The 20,542-nt window shown below is 39.5% G+C and overlaps 2 protein-coding genes across 2 annotated transcripts in view; both read left to right on the top strand.

Moving 5' to 3' along the window:
• LOC112562170 (DNA-dependent protein kinase catalytic subunit-like) overlaps positions 1-2,443 on the top strand; it is a 69,314-nt gene extending 66,871 nt beyond the window's left edge. The window contains exons 86-88 of the mRNA XM_025235242.1: positions 13-55; positions 223-313; positions 1,064-2,443. Of these exons, the coding sequence (XP_025091027.1) occupies positions 13-55; positions 223-313; positions 1,064-1,268 (339 nt within the window). The 3' untranslated portion in view covers positions 1,269-2,443. The remainder of the gene's footprint in view (positions 1-12; positions 56-222; positions 314-1,063) is intronic.
• Positions 2,444-3,308: 865 nt separating this feature from the next.
• On the top strand, positions 3,309-13,414 carry LOC112562176 (zinc transporter ZIP11-like). Its single transcript, XM_025235256.1, has 9 exons — positions 3,309-3,491; positions 4,207-4,245; positions 5,229-5,396; positions 5,617-5,716; positions 6,710-6,922; positions 7,535-7,604; positions 7,855-7,953; positions 8,408-8,566; positions 12,834-13,414. Exons 1-9 carry the CDS (start codon positions 3,384-3,386, stop codon positions 12,910-12,912), a joined length of 1,035 nt encoding a protein of 344 aa, XP_025091041.1. The 5' UTR covers positions 3,309-3,383; the 3' UTR covers positions 12,913-13,414.
• The last annotated feature ends 7,128 nt before the right edge of the window (positions 13,415-20,542 follow it).

The following is a 20,542-nucleotide window of genomic DNA, read 5'->3' as shown; positions in this document are numbered from 1 at the left end:
ATTCTTTGCCAGCAATTTGCAGAAAGGCAGATGAGAGGAGGAATGGGACCGAAAGGTATTTAAATTTAAAATCTTCATTCCAAAACTATTACTCTGTATATTTTACATACAACCATAGACTTGTAACTTTTTTGGGATGACTGATAGATGGACACACAGAGTTGAAATGTGTATGCCTTGGTGACAGACAAACATAGAATGACATTGTGTATGCCTTGGCAGATGCAGATGAAGACATGAGGTGGTATCCAAAACAAAAAATTGAAACAGCTGCCCGCAAGCTTAAGGGGGATAACCCATCCTACATCACTAGGTAATGGTTTTTTTTTTTAAATTTATTTTGAATGAAACTTTACTTCTTTTTATATCGTTGGCAAACAATTGTCCACAAAAATAAAACATGAATAAGCAGCAAACTGATTGCAAAATGTATCTGTGAAGGTTTATACCTAATATATCATTCATAATACTATATAGAACACTTCACCTTACAGACCAGAAGTTTAAAATTTATAAATGTCAGCTGGCAGAATATGTAACATATCAGAACTATGACTTAAGTTAAAGATAAAGTATCTTGTGTTTTATTTCATAATTTCAGATGAAGCATTTAGCACTACTTAGTTTTGAGGCATTTGTCATTTTAATTTAGTTCATTAGTCAGCAAAGTGCTTCTTCTTTAAAATTCTGAAGCATTTTTAATCTTGCAACATCTTTCTGCAGTTAGGGGGAAAAGTCATAAGCTTGACAAAAGTGTTATAAATATTACTTCTACTGGTTGAGATTTATGCAATGGAATGCAAAGTTATTTACATGTGAATTGTTACAAATTTTCGCCTGTCTGAAGGCTTTGTCATACAGTTTTTGTATATTTATGAAGACAATCAATGTATAATTTGTTTTATCCTTTACCCATTTTTCATTGAATAGAATTTGAATTTTTAAGAAATGAGTGTTACAACACTATCTCAATACATGCACTATTGTCTTGTGGAATTTGCATTTTATGGCCTTTTTACGTTGCTCTGGTAGTTAAGATTAATAAAAGTCTTTTGTCCAACAGAGATGAACTGAGAATTGGCCACTTGAGGAATCAAGCACTGAAAGATTTTGAGAAGGTTGCTCTTGGCGATGTACAGGACAACATCCGGGCTCGTTTGAAAGAGAAAGGACTGACGGAAGAACAACAAGTGGCAGCACTTATTGACCAAGCAACTGACCCTAACATTCTTGGCCGTGCATGGGGGGGCTGGGAACCTTGGCTTTAGGAAATGGACATTGAATAGCTTTGGAAACAATATCAACAGAAGAGTGGTCTCACAAATATGCCAGCAACCTGTATATGCTTAAGTTTATCTGGCTTTGAGTGTTCACAAAGGACAAAAAGAAGAAATTATTGGTAATAAATGTCATTGATAAGCTGGCGATCTCAGATTAGATTATTGCTAGGACTTAACAAAGATGTGAAGATCGCTGTTTTTACAGTTCATTTGCAAAAACTGTCTTACAAAAGTAAGCATTCTGGCTGTAATATCTTAGGTTCACAAATATTTTTCATCTTTACTTCTTTTGAACATTAAGTAAATCTGTGCTTGGCAGGTGTATGTTCTGTCTATTGTTTAGTTCAGGGAACAGTAGGAATAATACTGTATCAAAAATAGCTTTTACAGCACATAATGAAAGAAAAAAATTACAATTTTATTTTTCCATATAACTTGCTTTAATGGACTTGAATTGTGCAAGCCCATTACAGGGATATGCTGAAAATCAGCTTCTGATTATTCCAGATAAATGACATCCATTAACTGATGTACGTCAAATTGTGATGCAAGTTGTGATTAACCATTTCATATATGCTTAGAAACAGTATTTCTCAGTTTTTTTGTGATGTTGAAGTTATGTACATTTGCAGTAGAATGCTTGAAGACTTAACTTCTGTGTAATTTATGCTTATAAATCTTAATTTTAGCACATGAATACATCACTTGCTTATTTGTTGGGTTTTTAAAATGTTTTGCATCCTTGATTATGAATTTCCTCCAGAGCTGTGCCTAGTGAGGCAAGCTTTGTTCACTGAGGACATTATTTCCCAATAAAAATATTCCAGAAGTATTTTGGATAAAAGTACTACAAGACCATTTTATTTGGGCTGTTATGGAGTGTTCAGAAGTATTTTTGAAGTTTCTTTATAAGTATTGATGCATATAATCTTAAAGAATATTTTAAAAACTGCACACACTGACACACAGGCTTCACTGATGGCCTTTATCTTCATATACAATTTTTAACACCTGAAGGTGGTACGTGCATGAATCAATAATGACAAATGCAAAGGATGTGCCCTTTTAAGAAATAGTAAAACTTAATGTGCAAAAAAGAATGTGACTGGTGTGTCATCTGTTATTGTGCTGTTGGTAATGGTTAATATATACTTGGAGAGAAATTTCCTGTTGTCGTTAATAGCTTTTAACATGTGAACAAAAAATCGTCTGCATTCGAAAGGTGGAGGATGAGTGAATTCGGTCTCTTAAACATCTGTTTCATTATTTTGTCAAATCGTACTTTAATTTCAAAACTTCATATCTCACGGGTAACGTTATTCGTACATTGATCACCATGAACTTAATTAAAAGAACCCCATGGTGAAGTGGTTCGCGCAGAGTAAGGAGCAGTTTAGATGAAAATGCAGATCGTCATCTTCCGCCTGCATACTGGGCACATATGTACCGTCTGAAGCTATCTCTGAAAACTGCCCATGCGAGACGGATGCACTGACCCCAGACCCAACATATATCTTGTAGCTCTGCCCACTACACGTCCAGATCGAGCTGTGGCCTCGAGGGAGAGGGGGAATTGGTGTTTTACGCCGAGCCAGCAGCTGTAAGGCTATACCTAGGAAGCCTGCCCTGTAAACAGATGCCACATGCAGAGAAAGAACAGCGTGTCCTAGACGAGAGCTAAACCCAAGACTAACCTTCACTGTATTGGTGCAGAGACTTTAAATAAAAATTATACATACATAATTTATAGTCTTTGATCAAGGACGTGTATTAATTTATAGTTCGTGCTCTGACTGGTGACAGCTGGCGCTAACCGTTGTGCCACTTGACCTCCCGCGCGGCAGCGGGGAGTTACACTGGGAGAAAAAACATGTTTGTGATAAATAATATATAAAGGTGCATAACTTGTTGTTTTCTGGATAAATCCCACAAAAGTTATGCAAGTGAAAATTCTTTACTGACGCTGCTTTAGAACTTTTGTCATCACCTCGAGATAAACGTTGTTACGGGGTTAGTGTTAGAGACTACCACTGATAAGGTTTGATTACCCCTAGTTTAGGAAGGGATAACCAAGACAATCAGAAAGTTGTTGACTTACGAAAGATGATTGAAAATGCAGGTCCCGTTATGCAAACGATTTTGGGAACTTTATTCACATGGGGAATGACAGCGCTTGGGGCAGGTCTTGTATTTGTCTTCAGAAGTGGCCAGGTAAGTTTGCAGGAAGAAATGTTCCGGCACCTGAAGTAAGTCAGGGTTCAAAGACACGTAGCATACTTCTGGTGCTGGCAGACTTAACCTCACGCTACAACAGTATAAGAACTCAGACTGGCATGTAATGTACGTCAGCCGTTTGTTATCATGAAGTATTTTCTATCTTACGCCGCTTTTTACTGTGGCATCTGTTTACAGGGCTGGCTGTCTTGCCGTGAAACAGCATTAGTTGCTGGCTCGGCGTGAAACACCAATAATTCCCCCCTTCCCACTTCTTACCTCCACTCTCACGATAGCAGCATGGACGTGTATTGATTTGTTGTATTTTATTGTAGTTCGTGATAGTAGTGCGTGTGTGAATGAGCCCGAGTTGTGTGCACATTTATTTGTGTCTGCTTTTTGGTGTCACATACCTTGGTGAGCGTGCTGTATCTTCCTCTTCTCTATCACTCACCCCTGTCAACAACAACTTGATCTTAATCTGTACTGACCCGTGACTTGACTGTCATAACTGTTTTGTCCAAAATGAAGTGTTAGTTATAGTCTTCCGTTGTTTATACAGCTGAGACCCTATGGTGAACTCTCCATCTATAAATGACTATAAATCTATAAATGGGTGAAATCTTATCAACAAGAGATATAATGCTTTGGTCACAGTGACATGTCAGAAATTAAAGTCTTCAGGAGTATATATGTCTTATTTTGTCAACAGAGGAAACTTCTTGATGGCAGCCTTGGTTTTGCAGCTGGGGTATGTTTTCAAGTAGAAAATACATTAAAATAAGAATTTAATCATGATGTGTGTATATTAGGTATGACCAATGAATGTGGGTATATGGTGCATACAAAATGCATTGTCACAAGCAGATCACATATCAGATAGAACATAGGGTGTATTGTTCATTGTCATCTTCATTGTTAATGTCTTTTGTTAATATTATCTGTCAGTTAGAAAAGTTCTCAAGGAAAAAGGCAGAGGTTTTCATTATGAGTATGTACAGAATGCTAATACTAGTCAGAATCAAAATCCTCATTGATACAATTTGTCATGATACCATTATAAAAATCTGTTCAGATTTGTTTTATTTTAATTAAAATCTGTAAGAACTCTATCACTATAAAATGAGCACTTTAAAATGTAATGTGAATACTGGAGTAATTTTAGTTTTACAGTGATTATGTAAAAATCAAGAGTATCCAAATGGTGCAGATAAACAGGCATTTTAAAACCAAAGTGGTGTCTAGAGTATTGTTCTTTACTAAGATGAAAGAATGCATCAAGGAGTTTTAGAAACGAACTCTGAGGCAGACTGAAAAAGGTAACTGGGAAAAATAGAGTATGGGTAGGTCAAAGAACCCCTATGCATTTAGTTTAGTTTATTTCTTGTTGCTTCTTTGAGGAGCATAGGGCTGCAACACCACCTTGCCAGCGGACCTGGTTTTGGGCTGCCCCCTTCAGTTGGGCCCATGTGGTTACCCCTATGTGTAGGCAGAGGCAAAAAAGAGCTGTCTCCTGATTCAGTTTATTTCAAATTTTCCAATTCACATTTGCTTATTTAATTAACATTTTGACTTTTACTGAGATTGTTGTGGGGCAAATGTGTATAAGCTTCTGTGTGTTTGTGTGTGGGTAAGGGAGAGAGAGAGAGGAGCATGTGTGCATATGTATAAATGTGGATGGGGTACATTCATTGATAGTATCTGATGGTTTTATTCACGTGGATCCTCTAACAGGTTATGACTGCAGCCTCCTATTGGTCCTTATTAGCACCAGCAATAGAGATGGCAGAAAGTTCAGGGCTTTATGGTGCCAGAGGAGAATGGGCTTTTCTACCAGTTGCTTTTGGATTCGCATTAGGTGCAGCATTTGTATATGGTGCTGATCTTCTGCTTCCACATCTGGTTTGTAATTTAATGTGAAATTATACATGCATTAGAAATACATGTACTTTATTTACCTTTTATTTCATTTTATCGTTTTATTCCATGATGTCCATAAACGTTTTTAATATAATGAGTTGTTTTAACTGAAATAATCTGAAATAATTAAAACTGAAGATTTGCATAATTTTAGAAGCAAAACCATACAAAGCAAAATTTGAACATATGATATTTTTGACAGGGAGGAAGTGCAATGAATCTAGCCCTTAGTCTAGAAGCAGGACTCAAAGAAGAGGATGAGAGCATTCATGTTGACCTGTCAGTGGATGGAGATCACTTAGGTATGTTAATTTCCTTATGGAATCAGGGTCTTTTTTGTTTTCCTTTTTTTTAAAATCTATGCAAGGACAAAGTTTCTGTCACAAAGTTATTACAGATTTGTCAGAGACTAAGATTGACAACTGGTCATTTCTTTCTTCAAAGTGCCTTCCTTTGTCTGGTGATTTGATTACATCATGAAATGAAAAAAACAAGACTACACTGGGTAAAGTTTGAAGGAGAAAAAATTTTGCAGAGTATTAACTATTGAGCATCACAAAATCCATGTTTCATAAATAGCTGTTGCAGGTCAGAGCTCGTTACTGCATTCTTATTCTGCATACTCATCTCTGTTTCTAAGATCTGCAATTTGCATATTTTGTGCTGTATAAGATCAGTGCAATTCCTCAGTATTTTTCCATTCAAACTATTGTCATCCTCGTCTCTGCTTTTGTTTTATCATAGCTGTGTTAATACTCTCTTGTCCAGCTGTCCTGTCTTATCAGCAAACTCATCCAACTCAAAAACGCTGCAGCCCTGGAGTTTTAGAGCATGTTTCCATATTATCTGTAGCTTTTACTGTGTTTATCATTTATATTGCTCATGTAATTAATTAGCACTCAGAGAATAATCCTTTTGTGGTAGAATGCCATACAAGTGGGCATTTAGTAAGTCTTGCTAGAATTCATGGTGATGATAAAGGTGGCTGCATTTTGCGTTAGAAAGCTATCCAGCTTATTTCCACACTAAGTCTGATATTGATACACAACTTATTGACTTCAATTTTCTATAGAAAACTACAAAGGACTTTGAATTGTGTCTGATAGTTTATTTGAGTGTTAAGTTTACTGCACAGTGCAAAGATTGGTACTTAAGATTGTATGTTTATTAAAAAAAAAACTTCAAAAAGTAAAGGATATCTTTTATGCTGGAAAGGACTTTTTAAAATGATATCTTTAAATTCTTTCTGTTTTTTTGATGTTGTCTCTTGACTGGTTTTCACTGCTGTACACTAGATGGCGTAAACAGTCGCAGCACTGGAGAAAGAGAAATAGGCCTCAAAAGGCGGGGTGTTTCCAGTATAGCACCTAACAGTCAGTCTACTCATCAGTCTTCTCAGCCATCATTTTCATCCTCTCCGTCAAAGTCACACACAGAAACTAGCAAGCAGGCCAGCTGGCGACGAATTCTCCTGTTGATAATTGCAATTACTATTCACAACATTCCAGGTAGTACAGTAACAGCATGTTCATGTATTTATGCTTGTACAGTTGTGTAATGTGAAGTTGTGGGATGGGGGGGAATGAAATTCCATATTTCTGACAAATGCTGATCAGTATTTTAAAAGCTTTTGCAAAAAAGTATGATCAAGTCACAGATTTTACGATTACCTGTTTGGTAAAAATGCAGGATATTTAGAATTAAGAGTTTGTGGAAAACTGAAAAACTGTAATTCTCTAATTTGGGATAGGTGTAGGAGGCTGGCTGTTCGTTTTCTGTAGAACAATGAGATCTTTATCTAACATTTTAATTCATAGAATTCTGTAATGTTTCTGTCAAATTTGCACATATTTTGACTTTGTTGCCTTGGTGAAAAGTGGAGAACTGTTGTCAATTCGCCCCATTTGCCTTCCACTGCAAACTCTTCTCCTTTCAAGCACATACCTTTTTCCCCCTATTGTTTCCTGTCTTGTGATTTTGGTTGTGTATCCAATGTTTTCCTATATGTGATGAGCATCTTCATGATGGAGATCTGCATCATTAATGATGTAGATCTGTTTGCATATGTACATGCATGTATGTGTTGTTTTTGACTATCCATCAGGTTTGTCTGTTTTCAGAAGGATTAGCAGTAGGGGTAGGCTTTGGGGCCATTGGAAAAACAAAGGCAGCCACATTTGAATCAGCCAGGTAATTCTTTGTCATGACTGACATTAAGTAATGACTGATTTCATCCTGCAGCATTCATTCCAATCTGAATGGTAAAGAATCATGGTCAGTATTTGAGAGAGATATCGCTGAGTTTTTCTTTGATCATGTTGTACATGTACACAAAATACTGTTTATAAAGTACATTCCCTTTGCTAATTTTTTAAAAATCAATCATTTTTGTTGTTTAAGTGTTGCACTGCTGTTTATATGTTTTTGTTGACGTTTCCAGAAATTTAGCAATTGGCATTGGAATCCAAAATTTTCCTGAAGGTTTGGCTGTTAGTCTTCCACTGTGTGGTTCTGGCATGTCAATATTAAAAAGTTTTTGGTAAGTTAATCCATGTACTGTTGAGAAACAGTCACATTATTTGACAATGACACAAGGTCAATAGTTAACATTTGAAAAGACAATACTGCGGGAGAAAGTTTAATGGTTTTTACTGTTAACACAATGTCAATAGTTAACATTTGAAAAGACAATATTGCGGGAGAAAGTGTAATGGCTTTGACTGTTAACACAATGTCAATAGTTAACATTTGAAAAGACAATATTGCGGGAGAAAGTGTAATGGCTTTGACTGTTATGGGTTATTGTGTTTTGCGCTCATATCAGATAGTTTTTTTGTTTGTGTGCTTTTTATTTAAGAAGCATGCAACAGATCACCAACAGTACTGAATATGCAAATTGTACTTTTGGTTGTGCAGATCATTCTTCTAACCAGTTTAGTTTTAGAGGTTGTAACTGTTCATATGAGACTGAGATTGTTGTCATTATTCAACAGGTACGGTCAGCTCAGTGGAATGGTGGAACCAATTGCTGGACTTCTTGGTGCTGTCGCAGTAGTAATTGCTGAGCCGCTTTTACCATATGCCCTGGCTTTTGCAGCGGGTGCTATGATCTATGTTGTTGTTGATGATATCATTCCAGAGGCACAGATGTGGTCAGTACTTGCAATGAGCTGTTGTTGTGTAGTGTTTGAGATGATTGTTGGAGCCAAGTTGAGGTTTATAATTGACCATGATTATGTAATATCAGGAGTCAGAAACATTTCCTGGGTCCATGCCGAGCGAACCCATCTCAGTGAAAGCATCGCTCTAGTCTCTATTTTTATTTATTTTTTTAAAGTTGCAACAATTGTCAGTAAAAATAATCTAAGGGGCATAAGCATGATATTTAGGCATTGGTTCTGCAGTTCTGTCCCCTTACCAGTTTTGCATTTGTTCAACGCTTAAAATAAATTAGTTTAAGAACATAAATTATGAGGGTACAATTGAGAATATAATAGAGTTTTGTTAACGGCATTAGAAGGACAAAATAGATGAATTCAATTATAAAAAAACAAAACACGCACGTAACACCTGTCACAAGACCGCCTTTGACCGGCGTATATTTCATGATTTATCTTCCTTTTCCCAACCCTCACAATATCATGCACGGTGAGGAAAGGGTTTGATCATGAGACTGAATGGAGGTGAAGAGAAGTTAAAGGTTTGGGGTGCTTAAATATAGTTCTTTATCTCGCGTTTATATTCATTATCGCCTTTTTTTTTTTTTTTTGTTACTCTTCTCAGCCGCCTTTTTGACACCTCCCCTTTCCCCTCTCCGGTGTCGAAAATTGTGCAAGTTAGTTTGCATAAATATGTGTGCGTGCGTGCGTGCATGACAGATTATAGAGCTTTTTAGGTTTCTCAAGGCATGATATGTGTAGCTTTTTAGTTTTATCAAGGCATGATATGTGTAAAAGTTTATACTTGCAAGCAAGCACGCGCGCGCATGCCAACACATAACCTTTGCAAGGTGTGAACCCTCGTTTTTTTCTGATCACCACTCTTTTACTTTACCTGTCCACCCACCTTTGATGTACAGCTGTAACAGAAACCTTAAGACCTAAATGATGTAGGATTAGAGGGCACAAGACGAGATAGTAGGAGCAAAGGGCTTCAGAAGGAAGCGCGCTAGGGATTATTTAGGGTAGAAAATGAGTTTGCCTTTTGGTTGGCGTTCAGGTTAAAGGTGACATGAAACTGTCAGATGTTTGATATGTCGGATACAAATGTATATATAGATTTTGAATGTTTAATACCGTTTGTGGGGAAGTTTTTTTTACAATAGTAATATCACTTGAAATTTAAGCCTTCGTCAACAACTTTCACCATTTAGTATCCCTGCTGCCATCTGTCAATTTGTTAGAGTTGACATTTGTTAAGAGCTGGACATTGGTCTCTGTTTCTAGCTTGGCGTTTGAGTAATGTGTAGAGATAAGCAAGCTAAATAAATTCCTACTTACAGATTAAAGGTTTTAGAGGACAAGCGCGCGTAAGACTCAAGGTTAGGCATATCACCGTAGCGTCGCCACTTGTATGTCTGCAGTGGATGCATCAGACTCCAGTTAGGAAGTAGGCTGTATTTTACACTTGCACTGAGCATAAATTACTGATAATGCGCCCCAAATCGCTTGTAGTTTACAGGAGCACTTCTCATATTTTTTACATCCCGAATAAATGTACATATTATTAATAATAAGAGGTATCCAGAACACGAATAATTATAAACAGCGAAAGTGAATTTCTGTTGTCTAGATGTTCTTTCACTCTTACAGGATTCATAGTTCTGTTCTGTGGCGTTCTAGACAAATGAACTGGAAGTTTGTGTATTGCTGATCAAAGCGGACTAATATTTTTCTGTCCCAAGTCATGTAGCAGCAAAACTGCATTCAGTGTATTGAAATAATGCTGTGTTTGACAAGTAGGGTGTTTCGTGGGCCGTAAGACTTATCTTGAACTGGCACAAACAACAGACACTCGACTTTCAATTAACGAAGTGTACTAGTTGAACTTAAGGCAATACGACAGGCTTTCTTTTTTTGTAATTTATCGGATTGCTATCGGTTTCAAATGAGCATTGATCAAAGGCTTGTGACACAAGTAGGGCTTCGTCTGTAAGGGAGAACACTTTGGTGTCACGAAGGTGGCGACAGGGCGCATCGAGTGGAGACGTTGTGAGACATTTTCTTTTAAACATTTTCTTTTAAACATTAATGTTATTCATTCTACTCTGGAGGGGTATGGAGAAATTAATGTTATACACAAATAGCTGCTGGGGGCTGCTCGGTCGGGGCATCTGCCGATCAGGTGCAACCCTCAGCCGCTACAGACATACGTCTTGGCTGTGACAGAATCAGGTAGACAGTTTGTCATATTCAGGTAGATGTATTTTCGGAGTTTGTAGGATTCAGTTGCCTATCCTTCCGTCCAAAGGCTTCTAGAGCAGGCGGTTCTAGAGGAATGACGTTTGCGATCTTTTCTTAGCAAGTGCCTTGAGATTTGTTCCTGGTCTTTCTCTTGTTTTCGTTTTGTTTCGCGTGTTTGTGCTTTCGTTATTTATTTGTTGTTCGTTCGGAATATAAAGAAAATGTGTCACTTAAAAAAATATTTTAAATACATCTGTGGGTTGTATTTTACACTGTTATTTGGACTAGTGTATGCATTGCCGCCATTGTGTTCAACAGTATGTTTACGCTGTTAATGGCTTAATGCAGGAGACATCACCAGTGTTTACTATCGCTGTCTGTTTTCTGTTCTCATCATTTTTATTTCTTGTTTGTTTATTTGAGAACCGAGCTTGTGCCAATGACATTGTAGAACCACCTTCCCTCTCCGTAGAATCAGGAGCAATGGTGCTAATTGAATGCTGATACACTGTTAATATAAAATTTTCTAGGAACCTTTGTAGTCGTTAGCACCCAACTGACTTTGTACCCAGACAGCGAAAGGCCACGATTGCACTAGGACACACCTTGAAAGGCTATGTGGCACAATGCAGTGGTAATGTGTTTAATAAATGTGAAAGTTTAGAAGGAAAGGGGAGGAAACGTGCAGGCGGGAATTTCACTGGGGATGACGTTGAAACTCATCTCTTTGTCCCTAGCGTTTGTGAGAACCAACAGCACGTGACACCCGCCCGTCTTTCAACAGTAAGCCGTTTTACCTTTGGCTGTAAAACGCCGGTGTAAAAAAAAATATATCAAGGCAAATATCAACCTACTTTAGATCAAAACAATATGTCACTTTCCTAGCTACCTTCTTTTAGAATCGCCTTTTTTTTTTTCTTGGCTGCGTTTACATTCACTGGGAGGGCTGTTAGCGTTTTCCTATCTTCCTCCCCTTTCATTCCCTCCACGGCTCCACCCCCACTTTCCCTAGCGATCGTCCGTCTTCATGCGTGCGGATGGTTGCGCGACTCGTGTGTCGCTGAGGGCAAGAAGTTTTCTGCCAGGAGGCTGCGTCCTGTGTGGTCACTACGTGGGGAAACTGATGACAGAGGTCAAAGATACATGGGTCGTGCCCTCTCCTTTCTTCATGGCTGACTACATACAGGGGGTGGGGTGTTGTATACCTTAAGAAATGATCGATTAGTTTTCTAAAGTTAGGGGGATGGAAGCGAGAGAAAGGTGAAGGAATTTTTTTTTTAAAGGGAGAGAAGTGGATAGGGGGGATAAGTAAGTAAAAACACACACGGAGGGTCTGGCGGCATAAGATTCCACGTCCGCATGTTTGACAAAACTCTTATTCCTTTCTCCTGACAGACATCCACTTTAGATTGTTACCTCACTGGCTGACATCCACTTTAGGTTGTGACCTCACTGGCTGACATCCACTTTATAATGTTCCATCACACTTTCTCTCGGGGGCGGTCGGCATGATGACAACACCGTGAAGATATATCTAAAGTTTAGAGCCATGAGAAACGTCGGGGAATCTGCTCTTTTCTATCCCTCCCTCCTCGAAGTGTGTAACAGATCAGCCACATAGAAGGCATGCATACACACATTCAGGTACAAATGACATGTAAGGGAGTACGCACATATTCTCTCTCTTTCTCTCTTCCTACATCCAAGAAAACCGTTTTCTTTAACTGTTCTGTTTTAATCCTGTATTTAAATTGTAGAAATTACTGATGACAAAAGCAATGCCCATATTAAAGAACAAACAAAGAAACAGGAATTCAAGTTTATACAGTAAATATGTCTGACACAATTTATATTTCAACCATGCAGTGCTAAATCCTGATTGTGATGGTGAACCACTGCTCCTTACGTTTAAACGTTAGATATTAAATATTTGTTTAACAGGAATCCTTTTAGTGCTTCCCTTCTACAATGAAATTGTATTTCGTTAAGACTGTGTGTCTTCTTGTTATGTTCTCAGCGGAAACGGGAAGCTGGCCTCGTGGGGAGCAGTCCTGGGGTTCGTCGTCATGATGTCCCTGGATGTAGGTCTGGGATAGCCACACGGCACCGGCACCAGTTACTAACAGCAGCTCTAGCTCAAAGATCAGGGACCAGTAATGGAATATTTACTTGTATAATCCTGCTGTGTTTGTGTGATTGAAAATGATTAATGTTTCTGCGGGGTGGTCCCTTGAGCACAACAGAGACCAAACTGTTTTTAGTGGGTTACATGAGAGGGAGCGTGTAGCTTATTTTCTTGTATGGGTTTCATATTAATTTTAATTAACAGTGGGTGCCTGTGCGATCTTTTACAAAATTACGATGGCGTTATTGCTTACATAGCGCCAAGAAATCTTATTTGAAGAGAGAGATTAGACTTGCTCAGGGCAGCATTTGCAGCTTTGTGATGTCCCCCCCCCCCGCTCTTTTTTCACGATTTCAAGACCAAGTGTAGCCTTCTCGTAGAGTGGCCAAGTGCTGTTTGTGCAAATTTAATTCATTCCGTATGCATGATTTCGAAAGAAGAAAAAGAACTCCACACAAGTGCTGAAATACACATTGAATTATTCATTTGTTATTTAAGACTGGTTTGGTATCATTTTCTGGGCGATTCCAGAACCGTCGAACTGTGTTATGAATGTAAAACTTTCTATATTTACACGATTATAGAAGACAGTGGCAGTTTCTTGCAATGAGACTTTTCTCAGCCTGGACTCCTTTATCTTCAACATGACTTGGGAAAGTTTTGTTATTTAAATTGTAAGCACACATATTTTTTATTGATTGTTGGTGGAAGAATTTTTACTGGTTGTATATGTCATGTACCCCATTTTTCCCTTCATAAAGATGACTTCATATTTTCGATTTAGAACATTCTAGAATCTCGAAGTATTTTATTTTTTCATTTCTTACAACGACAATACCAACAGAAACAGTAAATATTTATATGTAATTATCTCTCGAACTAGGCTTACGGCACTTTTGCATGAATATACACATAACAGCGTGGAACATACACAAGATGGAGGAAACCAAAGTATTACTATCAGCACAGCCACTACCTGCTGCAGGAGCTAACTTTATGAAGTTTTAAAAAAATAGTAAGATGCTAGATGACAAAGGTACGATTAGTTGCAGCTTCTAGTGATACTTTACTCGTCACAGGAAATGGTTCATTGCAGGAAGACTGGCTGAGGCAAACTAGAACAATTAAATTTCTAGTGTATTGGTGAATACGAATTATATTTTAAATTAACTTTTCTGCTGCTGGCGTGGAATCTTCAGGCCGAGATTGCGAACTGAATGTGGATACAGTGGACAATCATCAGTGTTCAGCATTTTACCATCCCTCCCGCTCTACCTCTTCTCTCCCTCTCCCTCCGGAGTTTAGATTGATTGTGGCTGCTTGCATGCTACAGCCTGCAACTCACATTGACAGCCCTGATCATGTGTGGGCGTTTTCTCATTCCCGTCCCCTCCCCACCCTTCTGTCCTCCATCCACCGTTTCTTTCTCCTTTTCCTTCTCCTTCTCTTCTTCCTGCGGAGCTGTGTTTATTTAGGCACGTGAGTGCTATATGGCTTTCATTTCCTCAAGGTCCGAGCTGTAAACACCTCGTCTTATTTCGTGGGATTCGTTAAAGTCTGTTTACCTGTTTGCCGTCACTCTCAAGTACCTGTGTTCCTCTCTGACGAAACTGTTTGGAATACCCATTTCTGGCTGTCGGTGCAACGCGTCTTCGCAGTCCGTTTGTTATTAACTTATCCCACCTGCCCACTTCTACTATCGAACCCTTTTCTCTTCCAATGCTTCATCATAATTAGTGAGATTTGCAGGAGCCGCCTAGAGCTGAGTAATTTCAACCAACTGCAAATGGCGATCAGGAAAATTGCAAGAATAAACTGCTCTGTGCTTGGAAGACTTGCGGAATTCGTCACGGTATTTCTGATCATAGAAGCTTCAAATATTTGAAGCCCTGCACACTGTGTTACAGTGTCGTCGTCATAGACACAGTTGAAGCAGACGAAGAACCGGCAACTCGACTGGAGATGGCAGCTGGACTAAAAGAATCTGTAGAGACGAGCACAACGCTTTGCTACCATGGAAACGAGTGAATGCTTGGCAGTAGCATGTTCTTACACAGTCACATCTTGGGACAGCTCATGCAACCCTGTAAGGGCTATTTTATATACTGACGAATATGAGACAGTCTTTCCCCCCACCCTCCTATGATGATAGTGTAAAAATTTGCCAAACATGATGTTGGTACTGACATAATGATAACACATAGTACATGTCTCCGCTTGGCAGTGAGCTCATCCGACAAGTTTGAACAAAAGAGTAGTACCAAAAACTTATATAGTAGATTTGCTCATAAAAGGACATCCGGCTGAAGGGTAAATGTCTAAGGTTTGAGTAAGCTTGACAAAGTTGAGAGGTGAACATACGGGATATTGTAACTTTGTTGAAAATGTTGAGAAAGTCTCAAATGTGGTTGTTAAGTCATTGCCAATACAATGGGACGTTGGGGCAATACGGTGCTTCATCACTTTTCCCGGTTAAAAACGATGATGAGAATTTATTTCCTTTGATTGATATAAACGGCAAGAGGAAAGACAAAGGTCAATAGGAGTGTCAGGACAGTAAAGCAGAATTCTTCACATCCAACGGAAAGATGAAAGAACCGAACCCTATTTGCAATCGACGACAATGTCAAAAGATAAAAGTGGATTTAGTTCATGGGTTCTTGTCGAAGTTGAAGAATAATGCCCGATGCTCAGTTTTAATTTAGCTCATCTTCATCCGAGATGCAAGCGAATTAAATTGTTACACTCGGTGGCTAAAAGATTTCATCAGTGATGAGCTGTTCTCCACTGCGCAGGCGTCACAGGAGGTCACGTGCACCTTGGAACAGTCACCGCGAACAAAGGGAGGTCAATGGTTGTGTGATGATCTTAGGTCTAGACAATTTCCTGGCAGAGTTATTCGTCATTTTAAAAGCTCCGCGTCGCTGCTCCGTTTTGTCCCTGACATGATTACTTAGACATGTGACATTTTTTACGCTTTACTCACACTGACACTACTCTTTGTCTCTCACTTTCTCTCTTTCCCCCGTGTGCATGTGTGTGTGAGAGAGAGAAAAAAAATCACAATCCTTAACATCATCGACCATTAGGTGTCGGGCCATGAGTTCGTATGGTACAAATACGTTTTCGGTCTTGCGTCGCTTAATTTATTGTGTTTTACCGAGTACAAGCATTAAAAGGACCAGCTGTATAGGGCTAATTATCGGCAGCCCGTACGCAGCGAGAGACAAACCTATTTTAGTGAGATTTACTGGCGTGCTACTCGAACAGCCTCTCCTCTTGTGAATTGTTTCCCCTGTATCACTAATTTAAACGATTTACTTCAACGAGGTAGGTCGTAACGAAAAACTTCACAAAGTCTCCGTTCTCAGAAAAATTCTACATCAATCTACAATTTGTTTGAACAGTGCGTGATTCCTAAGTCGCTCTAAAGTCACAGTATTGAGGCCACTGTAATTTGTTGTAATTAAATACTCTTCCTGAATACTATATTCCTTCTTTCCTCCCTCCATCTTTTTCCTGCTCTTCATCGTCCTGAAACCACAACCATGCACGTCCTTCCTAATCCTCTTATGCTAGAAGATGTCATCGATCATCATCCACGGAGCCACGTTTCCTTCGGACTTCGAGCACCAGGTGCGAAAATATTTAAAATAAAGGTGCTGCAGCATTCCCAGTTTGTTGTTTAGTGAAAATTCACTTGGCTTATCTATAGAATGTTGTTCTCGTCTCGAACTTCGTCACTCACCACGAGCAACTCTGGTTGACCGGTCCATCCACAGGGGAGAAAACTTGTTTGGTAGAATACGAGGCGGTCGCTGCTTTGTCTGCTTTTCATCATCTTAAGCAATCATATGTCAACTTCCGTCCTCAGCCTCCCGAGCTCACCGGAGCTGAGCCGGCAGTCAAGAGGTAGAGTGATGCTAGCCTTCTAATCACGCGTCTGTTAGCGGCACAGACACACACCGGCCAGGCTTTGGGAAGCGAACTTCACCCTCCGACACAGAGCTCCCTTGTGCAGGACCATTTCAGTCTGCACATCCACGAGAGGCCACCCAGTGTTGAGGCCAAACATTCGGTGCTTTTGATCGTGGTTTGATTTATAGGCGTTCACACACTGGTTCCTGCGCCTCAGAGCTACGGAAGCATTGTTTTTAGGACGAAATTAGCAGGTAATGACTCCACCGCCGCTACGCCGGATCAGCTGCCAACATCAACAGCACCAAGCTAGACCTGTGGTTGAGGCTTTGGGGTTTGGCAGTAGGAGGAGGTGGTGGTAATAGTAGTGGGGGAGGAGGATGGGTGAAGACTCAAAGGTGTTGTCTTTTTGGAAAGGGATTTAGATCGTCGTCCATATCGCAATTTTGACCTCGTTGGGTAAGAAGCAACAATTAAAATAAGCAGCTCATGCAGAGATGCTAGAACCTCGAAATTTCCCCAGATTACTCTACATTCAGCTGAAACAGTTTCTAAACTATGTATGAAGTCACTATGAAAGGAAAAAAAAAATCCCGACATTATAACAACTGACTTGCCAAGCGAAATGATTTTTTAAAAATCCAAAATTTTACGTTAAAGATTGCAAACAGGTTCTGCGGTTTATTTTATTATTATTATTAGAGTACATCGCCCTCCTTCCTGGCTAAATACAGCGTTATTTTCCCTCCTAATACAGCATCGTCTGTCTCAAAATACAGCTAGCTAGGAGTAGTACCAGGGGTCTACACAGACAAGATATACAGATCCTTTTGTACATCTTGATCTCTTCTGGGCATGACTAGGAACAGGCTGGTTGGCTGTCCACCGAGCGGCTCCGCAAAGGTCGTTTGATTAAAAACAGAACTGTTTGTAACCAGAGGTTACCACCCCGGAGTTACGCAGGGGAAGCAGAGGAAGATAACCCTTATCATAGAAATAAAGCAGTTCTTGCCTTCCGTCTGGTCCATAGTTGCGGCACTTGAGAACTCTCTCGAACTTTGTGTAGCTAGAAAACAGAAGCCAAGCAGCTGTGTGTCTCTCAGCCCCGGAGAGCATGACTACATCGGGGGTAAGTGTCCCTTTGGTCCATAACAACAGCCAAAGAAAACGTAAGCCTAGGATTTCAGGATTATCTGATGACGTCAGAGGGTGAGGGTTATACTTCACTTCCGGTCTGTTGCTGCCTACGAGTCCATTTAGTTTACATTCCAGGTATATGCTCACCTGAAGTTGATTTAGTGGGAAGTCTTATTTCAAACTTGACTTTAAGCCCAAGTGTTCGGCTTTATTTAGAAAGTCTCCTTTGGCTTGTGTGCACGGAGGCCTTGGGAAAAAAAGTCTGGAATCGCTGCTGTCGAAAGGCTAGTCAGTTATTTAGAACACAGATTAAGTCGACTTGCACTTGAGACCGGCGATTTAAGACTTATTTTAAGACCTCACATACAACCTATCTCTGAAGGTTCTAAAGAGGGGTGCCGGGTGGCTACAGCGGCCTGTCACAGAAGGATGATATGAAGTTAACGAGTCAGCACAGCGCTGGTGGCCGAGCCTCACCTGTTAAATGAGTAATAGCTTCTTTTTTTTTTAAGATAGCTGAAGAGAAAAGGGGAAGACAATATAATTAACTGTCACCGACCAGGGCTTCACTAAGTGGGGGGGGGGGGAGGGGAGGGAAAAATGCGTCTTTCTAGAAAGGTGCGGTATTCATCTTTTTTGTGTATCTCGGATTTTTGGTATAAGTTAGGTTTTTCCTTTATTCTTTATATATGTATAAGTAATTTTGTTTTCTTTGTAACTGTCAATAGTTGGAGTTTTTGACATGGTAGTATATTTGCAGGGTTGTCCATGGGACATATTTTTCTATCCCGTCCCATCCCGTCCCATGGCAATTTATGCCTGTCCCATCCCGTCCCATCCCACGGAATGTTTCCCATGGGATTCCCATGGTATTAACAATCCTATGGACAACACTGAAAACCACTTTTCGGCTTTTGTTCTATAATTCCTGCTACTTCACATACAATAGATGATTCAGAGGAAAGATTTAAATCCTTGATGAATGAAATAACAGTAAATTTATTTTGCAATATCAAGTATCGACTACCATGGGAAATACAAATGTGTGCTGTCCCATCCCATCCCGTCCCATGGGACGTTTCCCATGGGATTCCCATTCCTATGGACAACACTGTATATTTGCCTTGGAGTATTTGGCCCTGGTAAACGGCTAGGAGCCACTTACCTCAGAAGGAACTTGCTAACCAAGATTAGCCAGACAGGAAGAAGGTGTGGTCTCTCGTCTCCAAGATGCAGCGCCGGTTTGTTTTAACGTCTGTCCCCTAGTGGAGGCCTCAGTGACTTTTCAGATACTAGTGGAATATATTTTCTTGAATCAGTAAAACACCTGGCTCTAGTGACTGTAATGAATAGTGTTGCTGAAAAAACAGTGTCAACTGTGAACAGTATAAAAGTGATTTTGCGCTGAACTATAAAGGATAGTATTCGTCTGTTGACAATGAAAGAGAGTAAAAGAAACTTTCCATTGGAATATCTGATATTTAGAGTTGTTAAATAATTAGTAACTTTTAAAATCTTCATTTAGAATTAGTTTTTTTCACAAATTTTTGTTAAATATTGTACCATATTTTTATTAATATAATTAAATGCATACAGGGTCTGCAAAGAAGCAGATTTTGTTGTTCTGTTTACACCTGAAGAGAAGAATGCGCAAATATCCAGGTGACTGCGTGAGTATGAGCGTCTGTGACAAGGCCACACCTAAGAATTGGGAGGGTAGGGATGGGGTGATGGAACTGCTTGGAAACAAACAGGCGCAGAGCTCGGTGACAACTTGTAGCTTCGAATCTGTCGGTTGGAAAGAAACTCTGGGAGCGTTCTCCTTTCTATGCCTTCAGCTCCAACTAGCCAAATATCTGAACTGCTATTCTTCCTAAAAACAACCACAATGGGTAGAGAAAACTACCACACAGGGAAACACTTTCCTTCCTGAGATTTTGCTAACCCTACCCCTCACTCCTACCCCACACTGGAGTAGGATGGGTAATGGAAAATCTGCCGGAACTAGACTATCTATTCGGCATTTGATAACATAGTACTGCTGGAACTAGACTGTCTACTCGGCATCTGATAACATAATGCCACCATTGTACCGAGTGCGACTCTTAGCGATGACGTGTGTTTCTGTACATTTGTGCTTGCTAGAAGAACTTCCTGTAAGACAGGGTCCATGAGGAGACCGCAGCTGACTTCGCCTTTTGTTCATTAAAACCTAATTTTTATGAAATTTGTTGGCAGTGGGGTTTCCCCTGCTTTTTATACACTCCAAATCATCTGTCAATGCATGAATGAAAATAATTTATCATACTCTTTTCTTTTTCTCAGGTGATCGCGGTGCAGCTCCCGGTATATTGAAAGAGATGAAAAGCCACCATATTCTTATTATATTTTTATGTTGCTGGTAGTCAATGTTGTTCTAAGAAAAGGTTTTGATTATTTTGAGAAATATAATTACAGATTGACCTTAATTCTAACTGATCACGAACAGCCGCAGCCACTGCTAGGACTATTAGCATATGTTAATTAAGTTTGCCCAATCGACGAGC

This window comes from Pomacea canaliculata, linkage group LG1 (genome assembly GCF_003073045.1).
Source record: "Pomacea canaliculata isolate SZHN2017 linkage group LG1, ASM307304v1, whole genome shotgun sequence".
NCBI classification, from domain to species: Eukaryota; Metazoa; Mollusca; class Gastropoda; order Architaenioglossa; family Ampullariidae; genus Pomacea; species Pomacea canaliculata.
Note: the sequence above shows the minus strand (reverse complement) of the source record. Positions and strands in the feature narration are given on the sequence as shown.